General features: G+C 45.9%; 2 protein-coding genes across 5 annotated transcripts in view; one reads left to right on the plus strand and one right to left on the minus strand.

Annotated features, from left to right (window-relative positions):
* The window catches only part of LOC146344497 (uncharacterized), a 49732-nt gene extending 40715 nt beyond the window's left edge, over positions 1-9017 (minus strand). The window contains exons 1-3 of one of the 3 annotated variants that reach the window (XM_084857486.1): positions 8449-8991; positions 5893-5955; positions 1503-1541 (exon numbers count right to left, since the gene is read on the minus strand). In XM_084857486.1, coding sequence (XP_084713612.1) covers positions 1503-1541; positions 5893-5955; positions 8449-8457 — 111 coding nt within the window. In that variant the 5' untranslated portion in view covers positions 8458-8991. Of the gene's footprint in view, positions 1-1502; positions 1542-5892; positions 5956-8448 lie in introns of all 3 variants that reach the window. The other 2 variants (XM_084857484.1, XM_084857485.1) reach the window with 2 other exon arrangements.
* Positions 9018-9505: 488 nt separating this feature from the next.
* The window catches only part of SH2D4A (SH2 domain containing 4A), a 30165-nt gene continuing 19860 nt past the window's right edge, over positions 9506-19810 (plus strand). For both annotated transcript variants that reach the window (XR_014792228.1, XM_084857487.1), the window contains exons 1-3: positions 9506-10131; positions 17399-17558; positions 19532-19712. Coding sequence is in view for 1 of the 2 variants with exons in the window: in XM_084857487.1 (XP_084713613.1) it covers positions 9966-10131; positions 17399-17558; positions 19532-19712 (507 nt within the window). In the remaining variant the exon portion in view is untranslated. The remainder of the gene's footprint in view (positions 10132-17398; positions 17559-19531; positions 19713-19810) is intronic.

Consider the following 19810-nt stretch of genomic DNA (forward strand, 5'->3'; position numbering starts at 1 on the left):
GGTTACCTCACAATTAGACTACTGTAATGTGCTCTGTGTGGGGCTTCCCTTGCACCTGGTTCGGAGGCTGAAGCTAGCGCAGAATACAGCAGTTAGGATGCTCGGTGGAGCACTTACATATAGACATATTATACTTGTGTTAAAAGAACTGCACTGCCTGACTATTAACTACCAAGCCACGATCAAGGTTTTGTTGTTGACATTCAAAGCCCTAAATTACTCGGGCCAGGATACCTAACTGACTGCCTTCCTGTACATACACCAAATCTACCACTGAGTTCTTCTGAGGAGGCCACATTGGTCGTTCTGCGAACAACAAGGTGGAAATTGTGGCGAGCTCTTGAAAATGCACCTGTTTACTCAGGCTTTCCCTGGCATGCAATTCCAGTGCTTTGTTTTACTGTTTCTGGAATGTTTTTAAGGCATGTACTGTTTTATACTGTTTTTATATTGTATTGCATGTTTTTATGTAAACCGCTTGGAAATCCTGGGATGTCAAGAGGTATAGAAGCACTTTAAATAACATAAAATAAAATAATAAATAATAGGAGCTGGGTGGCTTCCAGATGGAGGGCTTTTAGCGCTACTAATCAAAAGGCATCATGCAGCTCTTCCTTCTGTTCCTCCTTAATTGATTTTTCATGGAAAGAAAAGGAGAAGAGGTTACAAGTGGAAGATGACTGCATCTGGACCCTGGTAAAACTCCATGAGTGGGGCAGAGCAGTTGGCATGATAGAAGCGTCGTCTGGAAGCACCCCTGGTCACCTTTGCTTGCTACTATCATGAAAGAAACCCATGGCTGCACGATATACAGTTTCTGTGGGCTGCCCCTTCACTCCATCAGCGCTAAAGTCCAATGGTAACAGCTAATGTGTTGGACTAGTTCCCAGGCCACACTTAAATGAGAAAATGGGGCAAAATTTCACACAGGACTTATTGGGCCGGTTCGCAGGATGGAACTGCAAGCACGGGTTCATGACTATTTTGAATATTCATCGCCTGGCCACAGCTTGTCCTGTCATGTGAATCCAGGCGGAGGAGGTGGCGCAAAGGTTAAACACCCCTCGCATAACCCATGCCCTGTTACTGGGTTATGTGAGGGTTGTTTAACCGTTACACAACCCCCACTGCCTGGATTCACACAGCATGACAAGCCACAGCCAGGTGTTGAATATTCAAATTCCACCCAGCATGCGCCAGCACACACTATTTTGATCGTGTGAACCAGGTCATAATCTCTACTGTGGCTTTCCAGTTTTGTGGGGAAAATGAAATATGTTTCCCAACATTGTATAGCCTGATCCTTTTCCCTCAACTGTTAAGAGTGTTAAACATTCTATGACATCATAGCAACTCAGATAATGAGCAGGGCAGGGGAGGGACAGGTTTTTGGTAACAGCCAGATATTAGACAACTCTATATGATTTGAGCAGTATCTGTAAGTGTAATAACTTTTGACTATTTACAAAATAACAGTGACTCGCATACAGGGTTTATTATACCTGCTGTGGGTATGGGTTGAAGCTGTTGACTCTTGATACCTGTAGAAACACAGTGGAAGATTGTTACAATATTTCTCATACTTGAGGTTTGGGGCACACTGTTGAGCAACTTTAAATAGTCTGTGTTGCCCATCAGCAAGGCAATGTTTTAGTTTAATTTTTTTATTATTTGTTGCTCTTCTGGCTACTTTTGGTTTGCCAAACTCACATCAAATGTTGATGTCAGTTTATTTATTTTTAAATAAATTCTTCCACTTTTCCTTGTGTAAACTGAAATCGACTTGCAATGAAATAATAAAACACAAATAACAGTAACAGAAATTGAAAAGCACCAAAAAGTGGGGGAAAGTGGCAAACGTCGTTGCACCAAAAGCACCAATATCTCCCCTTTGGCAATGTGATCCTGTTGCTTTTAAGTGTTGGACTGATGCTTCTCAGTCTCCCCTCTTTTTCAACACTTCCCTGAGTCTCCGCCTACTCTGGAAAGGGGAGATTTTAACTCCCCCACCCTCTTTGCAGCTCCTTTTCAGAGCACTAACTGCTGCGGTTCCTGCAGTTCCCTGACAGTTGTAGAAAAACCTGAAGAAATGTGCGCAAATTTAAAGGCTGGGAGTAAATGGAGTAGAAATTTGTGCACCTGCATTAACTGCTCCATTACTGCAGGTGCGTGAATTTCCCTCACATTTACTCCCCAGCTATTAAATTTACACAAAATCCCTCTCCATTTGCTTCCCAGTCATTAAATGTGCATACGTTTCCCATTCCAAGAAATCACAAAGATATTCTCAACAGTTAAAAAAAACAAACCCTTTACGGAGGCAGCAGGACGAGACAGAGCAAATGGGGCACCGGTACCAGCGGTACTTAGACACACACAACCCATACGAACCCATTCACTCTGTCCCATCCAGCTGCCTTCTCGGGGCTTTTTCTAGAACTGCCAGGGAACCGCAGTAACCACAGCAGTAAGTGCTCTGAAAAAGAGCCATGAATCCCCAGAAATCCCTTTCTGGGGATTCAGTCTGTGCAGTTGTGGGGCACAGGGATGGTGTGTTCTGTTTCAGGGACATCTGCAAGAAGGCGTCTTAATACCAATAGGCTAGAGCAAGTCAGATGAACCTCTTTGATCCCTGTAATGGTGTCTGGACCAGGCTTGCTCTCTAGTCTGCGCATCTAGGAGACTTTGCTCTTGGTCTCTTTGCTGCCTTTGACCTTCCCCTCAACAGGAGCCAGATCTGATGCTGCACTTGGAATTCCTATTCAGCTCTGCCTGAAACCAATGGTGTTCACTACCTCCCACAATTATGTTCTTACCATTTTTTACAGATAACTGTGGATTACTGCCTGACTAAGATTGGTGAACACAATAGGTGTTAGATTTTAATTGTTATTGTAAGCTGCCTTGAGCAGAGGATGAGGCAGGATTAGATACAAATATTTAAAGGAGTTCAATTAAATGATCTAACATGCTCATAATATTTTTATTTATTTATTTATTTATTAAATTTATTAATCGCCCATCTGGCTGGTCACCCAGACACTCTGGGCGATGTACAGAGCGTATAATAGAACAGTTTAAAACAATAAAATTCTACAGTAAAAGCATATTTCTAAAAATACCCTAACCCACCCCAAATGCCTGCCTGAACAGCCACGTTTTTAATACATGGTGGAAGCTCATTAAAGAGGGGGCATGGCGGAGTTCCCTAGGGAGGGAGTTCCACAGAGTGGGAGCCACCAAAGAGAAGGCCCTCTCCCTCATCCCCACCAGTCTAGCTGTCCTGGGTGATGGGACAGAGAGAAGGCCATCCAAGGCTGATCTTGTTAAGCGGCCTGTCTGGTGTTGCTGGAGGTGCTCCTTAAGATAGACTGGGCTGGAACCATATAGGGTTTTAAAGGTCAAAACCAATACCTTGAATTTGGCCTGGAAAATAATATAGAAAAAGCTGACGTTATTCAGTGTAACAGTAGCATTCAAGCCTTCTGCATCTAGCTTATCCTGAGGCTCAAGGCACAGGCAACTGAGAAAATGCTCCAATGTCACACCACGAAAGCAGCCCCTCTGTAGTAGACATTCAAAGTAGTTCCCTTGGGAATTATCAGGGCATGTCTGAAATGCCCCTTTTATGTTGGGCGGCTGAGCATCCCCTGCACAACTGCCCCATTTTACAGCTTCAAGGCAGATGATCCAGCACGCAAAGCACAGTTTTAATTTTTGTGAACCGCCCAGAGAGCTTCGGCTATTGGGCGGTATAGAAATAAATAAATAAATAAATAAATAAAAGCACAGGAACACCCAGCACAATTCCTCTGGTGTTGTACGATTCCATGCCACAGTGCCATTTGATTTTGGCCAGTTGTTTTGTGTGTGCGTTTTTGCTCTCTGCTACACTGGAAGGGCAAAGTGGGCAGGTACAGGCAAAGTTTAAGCTATCTGAATATGTTTAGCGATAGGTGCCTGGCCTCTGAGAATGTGTCCTCTAGGAGAGGGTGAGCAGGAAAGAATGGAGTAATCTGATCTGGCAAGTTAAGGAAAACTAAAATAGCAAGTATTTTCCCATCACACCCTCTTCATTTCAAAGCTCCTTTAATGAGCTGTCCATGCTCAGTTTTTCAGTTTTTTAGATGACTTCCCCTTAATCCCCTTAAATGTGGCTTCCATTCTCTTCACTATGAATCTCTTCATGCAGAGTCAGTGCCAAGGGTAGGCATGGTTGGGCACCTGCCAAGGGCCAACATCCCAGCAGAGGCCCACTGAAAGAGCCCCCTAGACTTGCTCCTCCTCATCACCATTGCAACCTGCTTGTTCACCTGCCTCTCTGTTTTCTACCTGAGACTTTTAACCTGCCATTTAGTGAGGCTTCTACTTCTGAATTCTTTATGGGATTAAGATCGGCTCCTTTAGATGTGTCTTTTTTTCCCCCCAGGGTTTTTCTTTCTCTGCTTTCCTGTATGTTCCATTACACTACCACTAGGTGGCACTGTGGTATAGCAGAAATGCACAAATACACCAGGGTTTCATGCCACCATTCACATAAATACCAGACTGTCCTCATTAGGAGAAAAAAAACAAACCCTGCTATAACGGTTGCAAAGCATGGGAGAGGCCCTGGAGGATGATGACATCATGTAAAGTACCTGCAAACTACCATGAATGAGGAATCACAAGGGCACAATAAATGCCTCATATAGAAAGGCTCTGTGACTCAGACATCGGTGGCGGTAGTAAGAAGGAGAAGCAGTAGATGCCCCTGCCTTCTTGCTCGCTGGCTCCGTGTCTGTCAAGCAAGCGACAGCAATGCTGAGAAAGAGGAGGAGCAATAGCAGTTAGTGACAATGGTGGTGAGAAGGTAGAGTCACTGAGGGAGGGGGCCCATTGGGGGTGTCTTGCCCAAAGGCCCTGAAAAACCTGGAGCCATCTTCATATACTGGATCTTCACAATGTAATTATGAAGCAATTTTACTTTAAAGATTCCCCACCAACGGTCAAAAAGGGCTGGAGGGGATTGCAGCTACACACATTGAGAAGGAGGCATTGCTGTCAGGCTTGCACCATCTGTAGTTTTCTATCTCCAGTTGATTCTTTCCTTAGTAGGTCATTTCCCCTAGCAGTTGGGAGGAGCCAGAGCAGGGAAAGGTAGAGATGGCGGAGAATTCTGCCATGGACTCCAATGAGGCCGGATTCTAAGAATCCGGCCCCCCAGAGTCCGCAGCGGAACGAAAGACTCACCTCCACCACCCGGGGGAATCCGCGCCGGCCGGATCCTACCTGCCGCCGTCTGTCCACTGCCGTCCGCTGCTGCCTGTCTTTGGACGCAAATGGCGTCCGGTGTAGTGGACGCCATTTGCGTCCCTGCTCTTTGCCGTGATAGGCTACGTAAATCTTTACGTAGCCTATCACAGCAAAAGGCAGGGACGCAAATGGCGTCCGCTATGCCGGATGCCATTTGCGTGGCAGCGGCCGGAAGTCCGGCTGCGGGCGGGCCCGGCCGGCGGCTCCATGGATGCACCGCGGAGCAGAGCTGGCCGGGGAGGATTCCGGGGGAGGGACGGATTGCCTCCCCCCCCCCAGTGGACTAGTGAGTGTGTTTCGTACACCCCTAGGGAAAGGAAGCAAGAGAACCAGAAGTAAACAACAGATGGAGAAACCTGGCCAGGTATGTTTGGCTGCATCATTCCTTGAGTGTTTGGCTGCATTGTTGTCCAGTTTTCTTTTCTTGTTGGCAGGGAGCCTTTAGAGTGGTGAGCATAACATGTGCATGGTCCGCCCCAAGTGCCACTTCCACCTAAACATGCTAAGAGGATTGTGCAGTAGGTTTTGAGGCCAAGTACCCCACTTTCAGCACTCAAGCTTGATCACTAAGACAAAGAAGCACTGGAGAATACTCACCTTGAGTAACATGAGAATCCCAAGGAGTAAATGCAAGAGCGGTAATTTCATCATGATGAATAACTGCCAAGAAAAAGAAACACTTTGCACTGAAATGTTCATTATTAAGGAAGGAGTTCTGTTGCGGGGGCTAGGAAATGGCGGCCCTCCAAACATCAGACTATACATGTCCCATTATTCCTGGTCATTGGCCATGCTGGCTGCAGCTGATGGGAGCTGGAGTCCAATAACCACTGGGGGGGGGGCACAGATTCTGCACCCCAGGTCTAACATAAGGCTACCTATGATCCCAGATGAGAGAGGTGACCTTTTAAGAACATTGGCCTTGGGGATCTGGGCCTAGAGTTAGCAGGAGAGTGGAGCCACCCGATCAACATCTTAATACACTTTTCCACACCCACATTTATCCTGCTATTAAGATTGGTTGCTCATGGAAGTTTGTGGGTCCTTTACATGATATTGTCAACCTCCAGGGTATCTCCTCTGCTAAATGACCTTTATCCCATTTTTTTTTAAAGATCGGAGATAATGAGCTATCAAATTACAGTGTGTTGAGTTCCCTCCTGAAAACAGGAAATCGCACAACAGGTGCTAGATCACTGCGCCATCTAGTGGCTGTATAATGAAACATATAGAACAATGCAGATAAGGGGGAAAAGGGAAGTGCGTGTAAAGGGAGCCCATCATGATCCTGCATTTCAGATGGAAATGCAGTAAAGTTGCGGGTTTTAGCCTGATGTAGAAATGCTATACATAAGTATATATGTTATACATTTGTTGGCGGATGGTCCAATTCAGATGGCGGGGGGGGGTGATTTTACGTGGATGGTGTTTTTTTATATATGGGGAAGTATGCAAATATTTAATCTTCCCACCTGAAATGATATAGCCCAACAACAAATGTATCACAGCTGCTGATTGTATGTTTCAGCTCTTAGAACTTGGTACTAAGGAGTTTAAGGGTGCAATCATATGCAGGTTTAGACAGAAAAAAGTCCTGCAACTTGCAGCATTCCCCAGCCAGCATAGCTAAATGCACCAAAGGCATCTACTTAATTTTTGCCAATGCTTGTAAACTCACTTGCAAAAGAAATAAGAGTTGAAAGGTCAAAGAGCCAGGGGCTGGCTAAGGGATGATGAGTGCATTATTTGAGAAGAGCAAGGTATAAATAAATGACATACTTAAAAATTACTTAAGTCTACCTGTAGGTAGACATGGTGTAAGCAATACTTCCTCCTGTATAATCAGGCTGCTTTTTTTGAGAGTTTAGCAGGAAGAAACTATTTTTTTAAGCTTTCTTCTTCCATATGTCTAACATGCAGAACCAAGCCATGCAAATCTTTCTCCTATGGCCTTCATAGGACAGGTTTCTCAGGCAAACTTTCAAGCAGGTTTCAGATGGATCAGAACACTGGGCAATGTCGACATTTTGAGCCTTCTAGATCTCAAAACAGCAGGCATGGCCATTCTGTTTGCCAGACAGTGGTCTGACAGCCAAGAGTGTACCAATGGAACCCATTTAGTATAGTTCAGCTCCATAATGAAGTGGGCGCCATTTTTTTTTTTACTGTACTTTTAAAAATCCAATAACTGAAGTTCTCTAGGCAGTGTACAATATGTACAAAATGAAATACAAGCATTCAAACAAATTAAAAAAAAGCACAGAATAAAAACAGCAGCACAGAATAGAACCACTCCAACACATAAAATGAAATTTAAACCAGCAGCAGAATAAAGCCATGTAGTAGCAAAGACTTTTCAGTAATGGAGCATAACCCTACCAGGGATACCACTACATATAAATATTATTTACACATTACCTAATCTTGTATGAACATTATTGGGGGTGGGCAGGACAAGACTAGGAAAATGACTGCCTCACAGCCTTACAACGTGGAAACATTTTTCCTTTACAATTGTAACTTCAAGCTTTATCATATCTTGACTAAAATGTGGTAGGGCCATTACCAGGGGGCGGATAAAATTGCTTTGGAGACAAAATCCAGCCTGTGGCTCACCAGTTGGCACTTCTGTTATGCAGCAACGCTTCCATGTTGAGAAGCAAGCCGCTTGATAAGGTTGATACAGCCTCACACATCTCTATGTTCCCATTGACGATGCATGTTCCTTTGGGTCCTGATTGGCTTCTGGAATCTTGGCATACCCATGTTGTTGCTGGGAAATGACTCCGTACCACACATACAAGACACAGGTGCACAAACAGACCCATGCCTTTAGAAACAGCGGAGGCTGGTGGCTCTGATTTCAGAACTCACCCTATCCCCAAATTAGGTTCAGCACCTTGGATAGTTCCTTTAGAGTTCTGGCTGGGTCTGCCTGAAACCCGGAATGGATTCACAGCCTCACCAAAATCGGAGCCAGCAGCCTCCACTATTTAGAAAGTAATGTCAGAAGCTAACTGGAAAGTCCTGGAAGATACGAGACTGGAGCAAAGAACTGGTAACATGTCTGGTAGATACATAATGTTCTCTTCCCACATCCATTATTTGTAGTGTGCAAGTAAAATCTAGAATAACAACTAAGCACATGCTTACCAAGTGCATCTTGTCCACAGTCCTTCAGCAACCCAGAGGTCTCTTCCCAAAGACCATCCTCAAGCAGATCCACAAGAAGTTCCTCTCAAAGCTCTTGAACCAGAGCTGATACTTTTGCAACTGTTACTTTTACACTGTAAACTGCAGGTTTGAGTTCTTAAACACAGCAAAACAACCACCTTCTCTTTAACCACAGTACTTCTCATCAAAGATAGTGTATAATTATCTCCTTGTTTGTTAGAGGTGCATGTCCCTCCTTCTGCAGATCAAGGCCAAACCCGTGGCACTTCTACAGTGCAGGAAAGCAACAGGGATTCAAATTCAATGAAATCCTGGCCTGTTGATTGAATGCAGCCCCACCTTGTTACATTTAGTCTGGATAGTCCAGCCTCCCCCAACCTGGCACCTTCCAGATGTATTGGACTGCAACCCCACCATCCCCAGCCAGCACAGCTATTGGTTGATATTCGTGATCTTAAAGTTCGCTTGTTAGCTTCTGTGTTCTGTGCCATGCTGCTGTTGCTTCAAAATACTCTTTTGTGTGTTGCTGGGCGAATCCCCCCCCCCCCGCGCGCGCACCCGCGCGCACCCGCACACCGGGTTGGAGGCATGATCATTTTGCCTCACTTTCCTGTTTTGCGATCGGTTGCTGCTATTAGTAGATATGACGATGTGTCTCCGCATATGATTATTTATTCGCACAGTATTTGATAAGGATCGCTCTTCCTGGGTGTGCGTTTTTGTTGGTGCTGTAAAGCTTTTGTCTAGTTTGCCCTTCATTGGTCGATAGGGATGTGTTGTTTGTTGCTTTATGTCCACACGTGGTGGGAGGGCTTCTAGAGCTTTGTAACTTTAGAATTAATGGATTAAAACAAAATCGGTTGCAGAAGGCGGGAAACTAGGGTGTGTGTAGATTAGGAATAATATCTCTCGCCCCCCCATTGGTGTTCGCTCCCATTGCCGCTATCACTTTTCCCTGCGGCGTCCTCTCTTCTGCCACCGGCCAGAGCTTTCCTTCCTAAGATGGGAGGGGAGGGGAGGGGAGGCGGTAGGGTTTACCGCTCTGTGCCCGATGCACTAACTGCCTGGCCTCCGAGAGGAAAGCCACACCTGCGACTTTCGCTGGGAGCACTTGTGTACGGTATCAGAGTAAAGCAATTTTCTGTCCCAGTTGTGATGGCCGGCGAGCGAGCGAGCGAAAGTTCTGCTTAACTCTGGCCCCTAAACGTCTGTGTAACTGCAGCCGAGTCCTCCGTTTCTTTGTTTCCTCTGAAGCTCTTTGTTTACTCTTTCAGCCCTTGCAGGAAGTCGGAGCCAAAATAGGTGCAGCCCTCGGGAGCGTAATTGCCATGCGGCGGAGAGCCCGCATTCCTGCCGCCTCTGCAGGGTGGGGATAGCGCTGGGCTTCCCCGCGGCCGCTGCTGCGCTCCTGGGCAGGCAGCGGGGAGCGGTGCGCCCCCCCCCGGCCTGCCTCGGCACAGGCCGCCTTCCTTCGTGCCCAGAAGCGTCCCGCAGCCATGCTGAAGCAGATCCTCTCAGACATGTACGTGGACCCGGAGCTTCTGGCGGAGCTCAGTGAGGAGCAAAAGCAGATCTTGTTCTTCAAGATGAGGCAGGAGCAGATCAGGAGGTGGAGAGAAAGGCAAGCTGCGGCGACTGCACCGGAACCGGCACTGAAGAAAGGTCAGTGTATGCGAGGCTTCAGGAGGAAAATGTGATGCGGACCTCATTCTGTTTTTTTAACTTCTTATTAAGATTTGTACTGTGCCCTTTAAGCAATTATCAGGGTTGCTTACGATACAATACAGCACGATGTGGTGCTGTTGCTGGGTGTAAAAAGTTATTTCCTACAGACTTGGCTAATACTTAGCGTTTTGATGACCACCTGGTTAGGCAAGTCAGCATTCTTCCCATATTGGAGGTGTGAGAGGGGGATTGTGTGTGTGTGTGTGTGTGTGTGTGAGAGAGAGAGAGAGAGAGAGAGAGTTTGCCTGACCTAAGGTGAGTTTACTGCGGAGGCAAGATTTGAGGTGAGGACTTTCTGACCTGGTTTGCATGGCACAACCACCCACCATGGCTTAATTGAACTTAACAACTCACCATGGCTTTATTTACCTCCGGGGGCTGTTGCGTTGCACGGGGCACCTGGCTTGCTGTGGCTTGTCATGTCATGCAAACCCAGGTAGCAGGTGAGACAACCTCAAATAAGCCGTGGCTTGTTTTAGGGTTATTTGAGGGTTGTCTAACCCTCAAACAACCTCTGCTACCTGGGTTCACACAACATGGGAAGCTGGGTACTGGGCATGATGCCCCCCCGACTGGTAAATTAAGCCGCAGTGGGCTGTTGTGTTGAATGAACCAGGTCTCCATCTCACACAGTGATGTGTCTTAGCTACTTTCTTCCTCTCTCCATAAAAAACAGGGGGAGGAAATATAGGATAATAACTAGGATTTAAAATACACAAAACACCTCTGGTTTAAGTGAAGAGTTACAAATTCACTCGTGCTCCCCCAAATGAGGTGGACTCTGCATGAGCTTCTACATCTCCTTTTTGGTAACTCAGTGCAGTAGAGCTAACATCCTCCTTTTAGTTCCATTTTTCCTAACTGTCTTAGGGCCAAAACAGACATTAATTTAAATCAGTGTCTAGCATCTTTATCTTTTCCCATTTTTATCTAGAGTAGGAGCAGGGCACCCAATTTAGATCAAGGCCCTAGCATGGGGGATTGTTGTTGTTCAGTCTGAATTGGGGGCCCTGCACCTACTCTAGAGTAAAAATGAACAAAAGGCATAGCTGCTAGACACAGATTTAAAGTACTATCTGTTTTGGCCCTTACTACTAAATGTCTTGGCAGTGGGGCCTTTAATTAAAAATGCTGCTACAGCCATGTAAATTGCAATGGCCGCATATGTATGGGTATGCTGGCTCATGCGAACAGCACCTCCATGATAACACAGCCCAGCCATGAGGCCAGGGTCAGCTCTTACATTCCCGAGCACTTGTTGGGGGTGGGGGGCTGCCAGCAAGGTGAACCCCCGCCATGGGTTTTTAAAAACTAGATTCCTTGTTCATATAACCCTGAAACAAAGTTCAATTATAAAACTGAATTTTCGACGTTTATTACAAACACGTTTTCTCTGTCCTCGTTTTGCCAGTTGTTCGTTTTAAGCGCCCTGGGGAGAAATCCACATGGTGGTGGTTTCTGAAGCGTTTTGTGGTTATCTCTGGATTTTCATGAAATTGCTTTAGTCCATCAGCAGCATAAGAAACAAGAAAAGTGTAGTATACACTACCTAAAAGCCCGCTTTCACGGGTCACATGGCACTTGAGACCGCCATACTTCGGGGTTGGGTGGGCAGAGTCCAGCAAGTAGAACTGAACGTCATCAACCACGTAGGTGCTGCTCAGCCAGTGAGAGAGGCTTGTTCTCCACCCACGCTCATGCTTCTCTGCTCAGGGGAGTTTAATGGAAGCGCTGAATTAAGCTCTTGTAGTTTACCCCACACCTCTCCCCTCTCATCCACCATTAGAATCTTGTGAAAGATTAAAGCACTACTGCAGTATTGTGAATGGTTAAAACAGTGCAGCTAAAGATTTGCATAGGTAAAGCAGGCTACTGCGCTATTGTGAATGAGAAAAGAATGCTACTGTGCTATTGTGAATGGGAAAACGGGCTACATATTGTGAATGGGTAATGCAGGCTACGGCGATATTGTGAATAGTTAAAACAGCGCTACTGCAAAGTAGTAGGAAAAGGAAGCCTGTGTCCAAAAGTGCCCTACTGCGAATGGGGAAAAAGAGGGAATGCAGGGGAAAGGGGAGGCCCCACCCCTTGACTGTCACTGCCAGGTCACAGAAACACCCCTAGGCACATCCAGGATTTAATGTGGGGGGATGGGACACACTGCAGCGGAACTGCCTGGGAGCTGCATTTAAGGAAAACAATGCACTAAAATGACTTTTCAAAAATTCATGGTTTCCAGAGGGAAGCTGTGGGGTTGGTGCAGATTGATGACAGTGTAATCTGTCATGAACATCCCCAATGTTGTCTCGCCCTGTATCTTTTCCCAGCACGATATGATGAATCTCCTAAGTGGGACAGGTGGAGAAGAGCTGGTTGCTCAGTAGAGACAATCCCCATTAGAGTCAAGGTGCTTCCAGAGTGGCATCTCCGACCCGATAATTGCTCTTCTGCTATCAGCTACATGCAGAATTGCAATTGGCTTTCCACACTTCAGGAAGTTATAGTACTTTGTCTGTGTGTACATCCTATGATGTTCCTTCTACACAAGTAAGCATGACCTACTGGTAGGGAGGGAGAGGGGATTCACCTGAGCATGCCTTTTTGTCATTCATTTTTAAATTTTTTGATGAATCCCTTTTTTATTTAGGTGCTATTGCATGAATATTTCAATAATTGGGCAGGCGGGGGGATCATACCAAAACAGCCTAGCAGGCACTTGAGGTTATGTACAATTAAAACTTCATATACAACCCAAGGAACAAAAGAATAAAACCACATAATAAAATTCATAAAAAAAATTTTACAAGCAACTGTAAAATTCAAGAGCAGCAAAACATTAAATGATTACAAGCCTGACAGAACAGGACTGTCTTTAAGCGCTGTTGCACAAATATTTCAATAATTTAAAAGAAATAGGCACAAAAGTATTTTAGCACAAATTTAGGAAAATGACTTTTAAAAACCATGCTGATAAAATAGCACTGAGTGGAATGGTAATAGTGAACGTGGGCCAAAGTGTAGATGCCTGGTGATAGGCCCACCCACCCTCCCTATAACCACTGTAAACGCCAGCACTGGTACCTCTCAAAAAGATGGAATAGTAGCTTTAAGAATTATTCACCTCTGCAGTGATTGAGGTACTGTTCCATTCTTTGTACACACAAAAATGCTGGATTTTCTGTGGACTGAAAAAAGATGCACAAGGAAAACACAGGAAGGCAATGATTTGATGATGATAACAAAATGAAGATGCCCATAAAAAGATGAGTGGCTACAGCATTGGCAATTCCATAGGAAAGACCTAGTGTGAATATGCCCTCAGACAATATGATGGCTGACTGTCTTGTATGAAGTTAACTGGTGAGTTCAGAAACATAACTGGAAAAACGAGGAGGAGAAAGCGAGGCAAGAAACCTGCAGTTGCCTTCCAGCCAACCCTTTGCATAGAGTCATTCCCATGCAGGGCCAGCCCAAGACATTTTTCTCCCTGAGGCAAGGAACAAGATGACCACCACCCTCCATTCTACGTACAGAAGCCAACTGGACTGGCAGCAGGGCTGGTCCAAGATATTTTGCTACCTGAGGTGAAAAACAAGATAGTGCCTCTCCCATTCCGTAAACAAAAGTTGACCAGACTGGCAGCTGAATCTTACTTCAACACTGACAGTGGTTCAGCATCCTCATTGTACCCAAGGGCAGGAGAGTAACTTAGGGGGCAAGAGGACAGGTCATGGGGCACACACACAGCTCTGTCTATTTCTTGCCCCTCAGTATCTGCTGCCCGAGGCAGCTGACTCACTCTGCCTAGTAGTAGGGCCGGCCTTGTGCCTATGTGCTGTTTGTAGTCACTGTCTGGGATCTAAATAATGGAGAACTAGTTCGGTACACCCAAGGAGGCTTTGGGCTTCTATTTCTTATTCCAGAGTAACTGAAGAACCTTTCAAAAGGAGATTGTTGTGATATGGCATGCGGGTCTGCTGTTCAAACAAAAATAGTAAAAAATCTCACGGGGCATACTGTTTGGATCTCAGCCATTATATGGGAACTTGGTTATTGTGCGTGGGCTGTTCTCCACCCTCCTTCATGGAAAGGGTTCACACAACCATTTTGAGGTGATTGCTCAAGACAGCAAAGCCATCAGGGTTTGGGAGTGCTGATGACAGTTTGCATAGTGAGCAGCTGTCTGAATGCTCTGATACTGTTTAATGAGATGTTAAGCCTGCAAACCGGGCCTTGTTTATTTCAACGAGTGTACAGCACCTAGTATATGTCTGGTGCAATTTAAAGGCTGATGTTAGGCATATCTCAAGATTACAGCTTTCTACCCATGTAGACCTTTAAAATGGGGATTCAACCAGGAAGGTATGAACTGCATTCTCTCAGTACATGGGGGTGTTTCCATGAGCAATTTAGTCTGAGCTGGTTGCGTTTAAACATCGTTAAGGATATATGACGTCGTGGCCATCTAGCAGCCACCCCGGAGCTTATTGCGGAAAAACCAGATTTCCTGAGACTGCTTGAAGTCCGATTCTTTTCCTTAAGTTGGGTTCTCCCTGGTATAGTTGTTGTTTGCCCCAACCCCCACATTTACCTCAGATATGCTAGCCCTGCCTGGTCAAGGGTGTTTCCTGTGTGTTTCCCAGCACAAACCAATTAGTGTCTACTCAGAAGTAACTCCCATTGTGGTCAATGAGGCTTGTCCCCTGAATGCGCACATCGGAATTTACAGAGATCCCCCCCAACTGAAATAGCACATTGTAAAGCACTGATTCCCTAAACTCTGTAAAGCACTTTCTCGAAGCTGTGATTCTCCATTGTTTGATTTATTGCCATTTGGAAGTAACTACTTCCACCTTCGATCATCCCGATCCTGCGCAGCATCAGGTTAGAAAGGGGGCTGGTTTCCCCTCCCTGTCTTTCCCAGCACAAACATACGTGTGTCTATTCAGGAGTAACTCCCACTGTAGGCAATGAAGCTTGTTCCCAAACTGTGCACTCGCGAGACTCCCATGGATCGAAATAACACATTTAGAGAGCCTTAATGTCAAAGCTTTGAAACTTTGAAGCTTTGATTGATTGCAGCTAGAACATGGTGTTCCTTTCAGGATTGTCATGGTGTGTGGGAGAGAAAGAGAGTGATTTCTGTGGATACAGGGGAGGAAACCTCCCAGGATTTTATCAAAGGAGTAAGGGGGGAGAGCCTGGCTGGGGGGCAGGGAAGCTTCTCCTATTGGTTGAGCAGCCCCTGCCAGTCAGATGACATTTGCTCCAAATGCCCTGCCCCACCTGGAAGTATGTTCTGTGAAGAGACCGTGATACACTCACTTGTGGAGCCCTGTGCAAAGCTGGCTCCTTGAAAAATTGGGTAACCTACGATTGGCTTCTCCTTCCGTCTCCTTCTGTTGTCATGGAGCAACCCCCCCCCCCCATGTCTCTGAGACATAACAGTATTGTGTCTTACTGCCTTTTACAACATCAGCACAGCTTTATTTCAGAATGAGGCCCCAAGGCAAGGTGGAATAAGCTGTACTTGTTCTTTTGTACCAATCTACATGGCCCTGGGTTATGCACACTGCTTGTGACAATGATAATTCCTAATTAAGTACTGGAGTGTCCCTAATTGACCTGTGGTTCTCATGATACATTCAGGGCTGGCTCTAGGTCCGAATAGGCTCTGGGCAAAGCATCCTCTGGTGGGGCCTCTCCCATGTTCGTGGGCCCAGGCAGGTTTGCCTGGCTGTGGCGGCAACTGGATTTAGCCACCCTTAATATTTCCCACAGTGCTGCAGAGCAATGCTAGGGTGGGGATATTGTGGGAAATGTAAAGGATGGCTAAATCTAGCCCCCTGGTGCTGCTTGGAATGCTAGGCCAGAAATGTTTTTTAAGTGAGGAGGCAGAGCAGGCAGGGCTGGAGGCACTGGCAGCTGCCCTAGGATGCCAGGCGCTGGTGCTACCCCTGAAAACACTAGTAAGAGCAACTGGACAATTGCTTATTGTGCAAAACAAGACAAAACAAAACCCCTTGCTCCCAAATGCTTGTGTGACTCCAGGTTTCCTTTCCATATGTGCAGACAGCAGCCATCAGTTGTGCCAGACTCGATGGATTGTTAATGGATTGCTAATTTTTTATTATAGTTTACTGGTTTATTGGGTTTGTTTTTTGACACACGGAGTACCCTGCCCCTCAGTTCCAAAGCACTCCCAAGGCTGTTTACAATGGATAAAAGGAAACAGAATAAAATAAATACAATAGCTTTTGTGTGAAAAAAGCACAACAGCAAAAATAACAATGGTTCATCTCACTGGGGGAACAAGAACTCCCCATGGAGAAAGCAGAGAGCAGCCATGCCGGAGTTCCCCTTCACACACTAGACCGTTTGTAGACTATCTCAGGCTCACCTTGACGGGCCTTTCCATCGGCCAGTCAGATTTCTGCCTCTTCAACTTCCTCATCTCTCTCCCATTTCCCCTGCACCCGGCTCTCCCTTGTCATAACTGCACAAGTGCAAGCTACCGCCTCTGAACAAACGTGGGCCATTTTGTTCCATGCATGTACATGTACATTACTAGGGAGCATGGAGACAGTTCATGTATGTACATTCATCACTTGATTTCTCATTTCTTAATTACTCAATGAAATGGATAAATTTACAGCTGAATGTGTGTGAACAAAACCACCTGAAAAGCAAGTGGGACTTCCTGTATGCAAACCACCATATGCTCTAATCTACTTCTAAGTGATGGCCCTTCCCCTTTGGGTGGAACTGTGATAATGACGCAGTTTGCACAGTCTGTCACGTGCCGGGCAGGATTTACGTATTCAACGCCACAGCGTTGTGTGGCGCTTGAGTTGTTGTCCAAACTCAAGGACCATAGGTTAAGCAAGGGTTAAACAATCTTTGCATAACCCATGGTCTGTTGTTGGGTTATGTGAGGGTTGTTTAACCCTCGCATGACCCACAGACCTCAGGTTCGCACGACATGACAAGCTGCACTGAATATTCAGAATGGCTGCTGGCATGCACCGGCACGCACTGCAACCCATCCTGGCATTGCAAACCGGCCCAGTGACTCTGAGGTGGAAGATAAAGGAGAACTGGCCTGGTCAACAATTGTGTATTGTTGCCATAGTTGAGAGCTCCTTGATCACGTCATGCCTGCCTTTCTCATGGAGCCTTCCTGAGCCATTTTTTTCCTTTGCAGCCCATGGAAAATCTGTGCAGTGGAAGCTTGGAGCAGACGGAGATGTCTGGGTGTGGGTGATGGGCGAGCACACGCTGGACAAACCCTACAACCTGCTCTGCAGTGAAATCCTTGCTGAAAGAGTGAGGCAGCAGTCGCTTGAGGAAGCAGAGGCAATAAGGTTGGCCTGGTTTTCCAAACATTCAAAACAATAACAAAAAAAATCTGGTTCTTCCAGTCTTGTTGGTTGTTTTTTGCTGGTAGCCAAAAGAAGTCTCTTTGGGTCAGGTACGGGCTAGTGCAAATTGGGAACTCCTCAGTTCAGATGAAAAATCCTCCCAACCGTTTCCATTTTTTGTAGGCCCGAGTTCATAAACTTACTCTGTTAGGGTGCAATCCAATGCAGGCTTAGACAGAAAGAAGCTTTGCTGGCTGGGGAATGCTGGGAGTTGTAGGGCTTTTTTCTGTCTAAACCTGCATAGGATTGCACCCTTAGTATGTTTATTATCTCTAGTTCCAATTAATTTCCCTTGACTACCCAAAGTACTTGTGGACATAGTCAGGAAAGAGTTTTAGAAATAAGCTTTGCAGTATGGCTTTTGACTGCAAGGCCTTCATTTCCACTATGGAGACCCAGACTGGCCTCCTTGCAAGTCCTCTGATGGTTGCTGGTGCCCTAAAAACTGAAAGTAGGGAGCCTGTTTCCTACTTCTGTCCAGGAGAGCTTCTATTTTGTAGGTTGGTGAACACATCCATGCAGGGATCCCTGGTAAATCACTAGCCCTATTTTGCCTTTGGAAACATTTGTTAATGTGAGTTGTTAGTTCCCTTTCTTTTGGTTTCAACCTTCTCTCTGCTCCTCTTGGCTTTTAATGTCAGAATGGGAAGGATGGCGGTGGGCTGGCTGCATCTTGAAAATAGGAGCAAGCGTAACACTTCTGTTTGTGTACCGATCATTGCTTGAGCCATGCCCCCTCCCCCCACCTTTCCCCCACGTTCACGTTGCTTAAGGGTGCAGTCCTATGCAAGTTTAGACAGAAAAAAGGCCTAGAACTCCCAGCATGCCTTTGGTTTTAAATGAGTGCAGGACAGGTTTAGGCAAATAAATGAACCCAGCTCCCAGCAGGTAGAAAAGAGCCTTAAGGTACAATCCTATGCATGTTTAGACAGAAAGAAGCTGCAACTCCCAGCATGCCCCAGCAGCTGGTGCATGCTGGGAGTTCTAGGCCTTTTTTCTGTCTAAACATGCATAGGGATGCACCCTTAAGCAACGTGAAATGTGGAGGAAAGGTGGGGGGAGGGGGCATGGCTCGAGCAATGATCGGTACACAAGCAGAAGTGTTACGCTTGCTCCTATTTTCATCTGTGAAATGTGTGCAAACAGGCATGCCTACACTTCATCCAAGTGAAAGGGATGTAAGCATTTACCATCTTCTTTTGGATGACGTGCCAGGTATCTTGGGGCAGCAGGCCTGTGATGGAATGCTTTTTTAAATAATTGAAAAGCAGCTGCTGCAGCAGGCTGCAAATTTTCCCAGAACAGAGGTGCTGGGGAAGGGTGGTGGTGGTGTTAATCCATTCCATGTCAGTCTCCTCCTGCTCTAAATATCCCTTTCCCAAAGGTGCTGCTCGCCCTGCCTGAGTGTGGGGGTGGGTGGGGGGCAGGAGTACAAGTGTCTCCCCTGCACCTTGCAGAGCTAACAGCCATTTCCAAGGGAGGTCAGTTTAGATGGGGAAAATGATAGGGCAAAAGGTTGAACGCCACCTATTCCAGCAGCACTGCTGATCTGATCTAGTCGGTAGATCACTGCAACTGCATTTCACTAAAAGAGAAACGTCAGGAGACTCAAACAAAATTATATTGGTGCTTTGTATAATCTGAATGTGGGAGAGTATTCTGTCTCTCAGTTAAGAGAACTCCATGCTGCTGTTATTTATTCAGATTATTTAGGGCTGACTTATGTGTGCCCTTTTCAGGCGCCCTTTTCTGAGGTGAAGTCAGATAGTACCACTTCAGTGCTATATGGAGATTTGGGAGAAGGGGTCACACACACCCTTCCAAATAGGACATTAAAAATTTGTACAGGTGAAAAACATGATTTTTTGGAAAAGCATGTGTTTTTCTTGCAAACTTCCTCTTTTGTTTATTTACAGGAGAAGCCCAGCAGAAAGGTTCACCGAGCGTTCTGTAACGTCGTCTCCGCATTTTCCATCGGACGCCCAATTTGGTTCAGAAACACAGAGAGACAGTAAAAACTCTGTGAAGTTGGATAGGCAGAAAGATGTGAACAAAGCACCACCTACTGCAAATGCCAAAAATCAAGAATGTGTCCAGGTAATTTTGGAGTCTTTATATTACCACTTAAACATTAAGGTGAAAGCTCAGTTGACAACGTTGAGAGAACTCCATGGTGAATTGGATTGTGCCTTCAT

This window comes from Heloderma suspectum, chromosome 5 (assembly GCF_057233095.1).
Source record: "Heloderma suspectum isolate Gila_16-S chromosome 5, 16-S_ref, whole genome shotgun sequence".
NCBI classification, from domain to species: Eukaryota; Metazoa; Chordata; class Lepidosauria; order Squamata; family Helodermatidae; genus Heloderma; species Heloderma suspectum.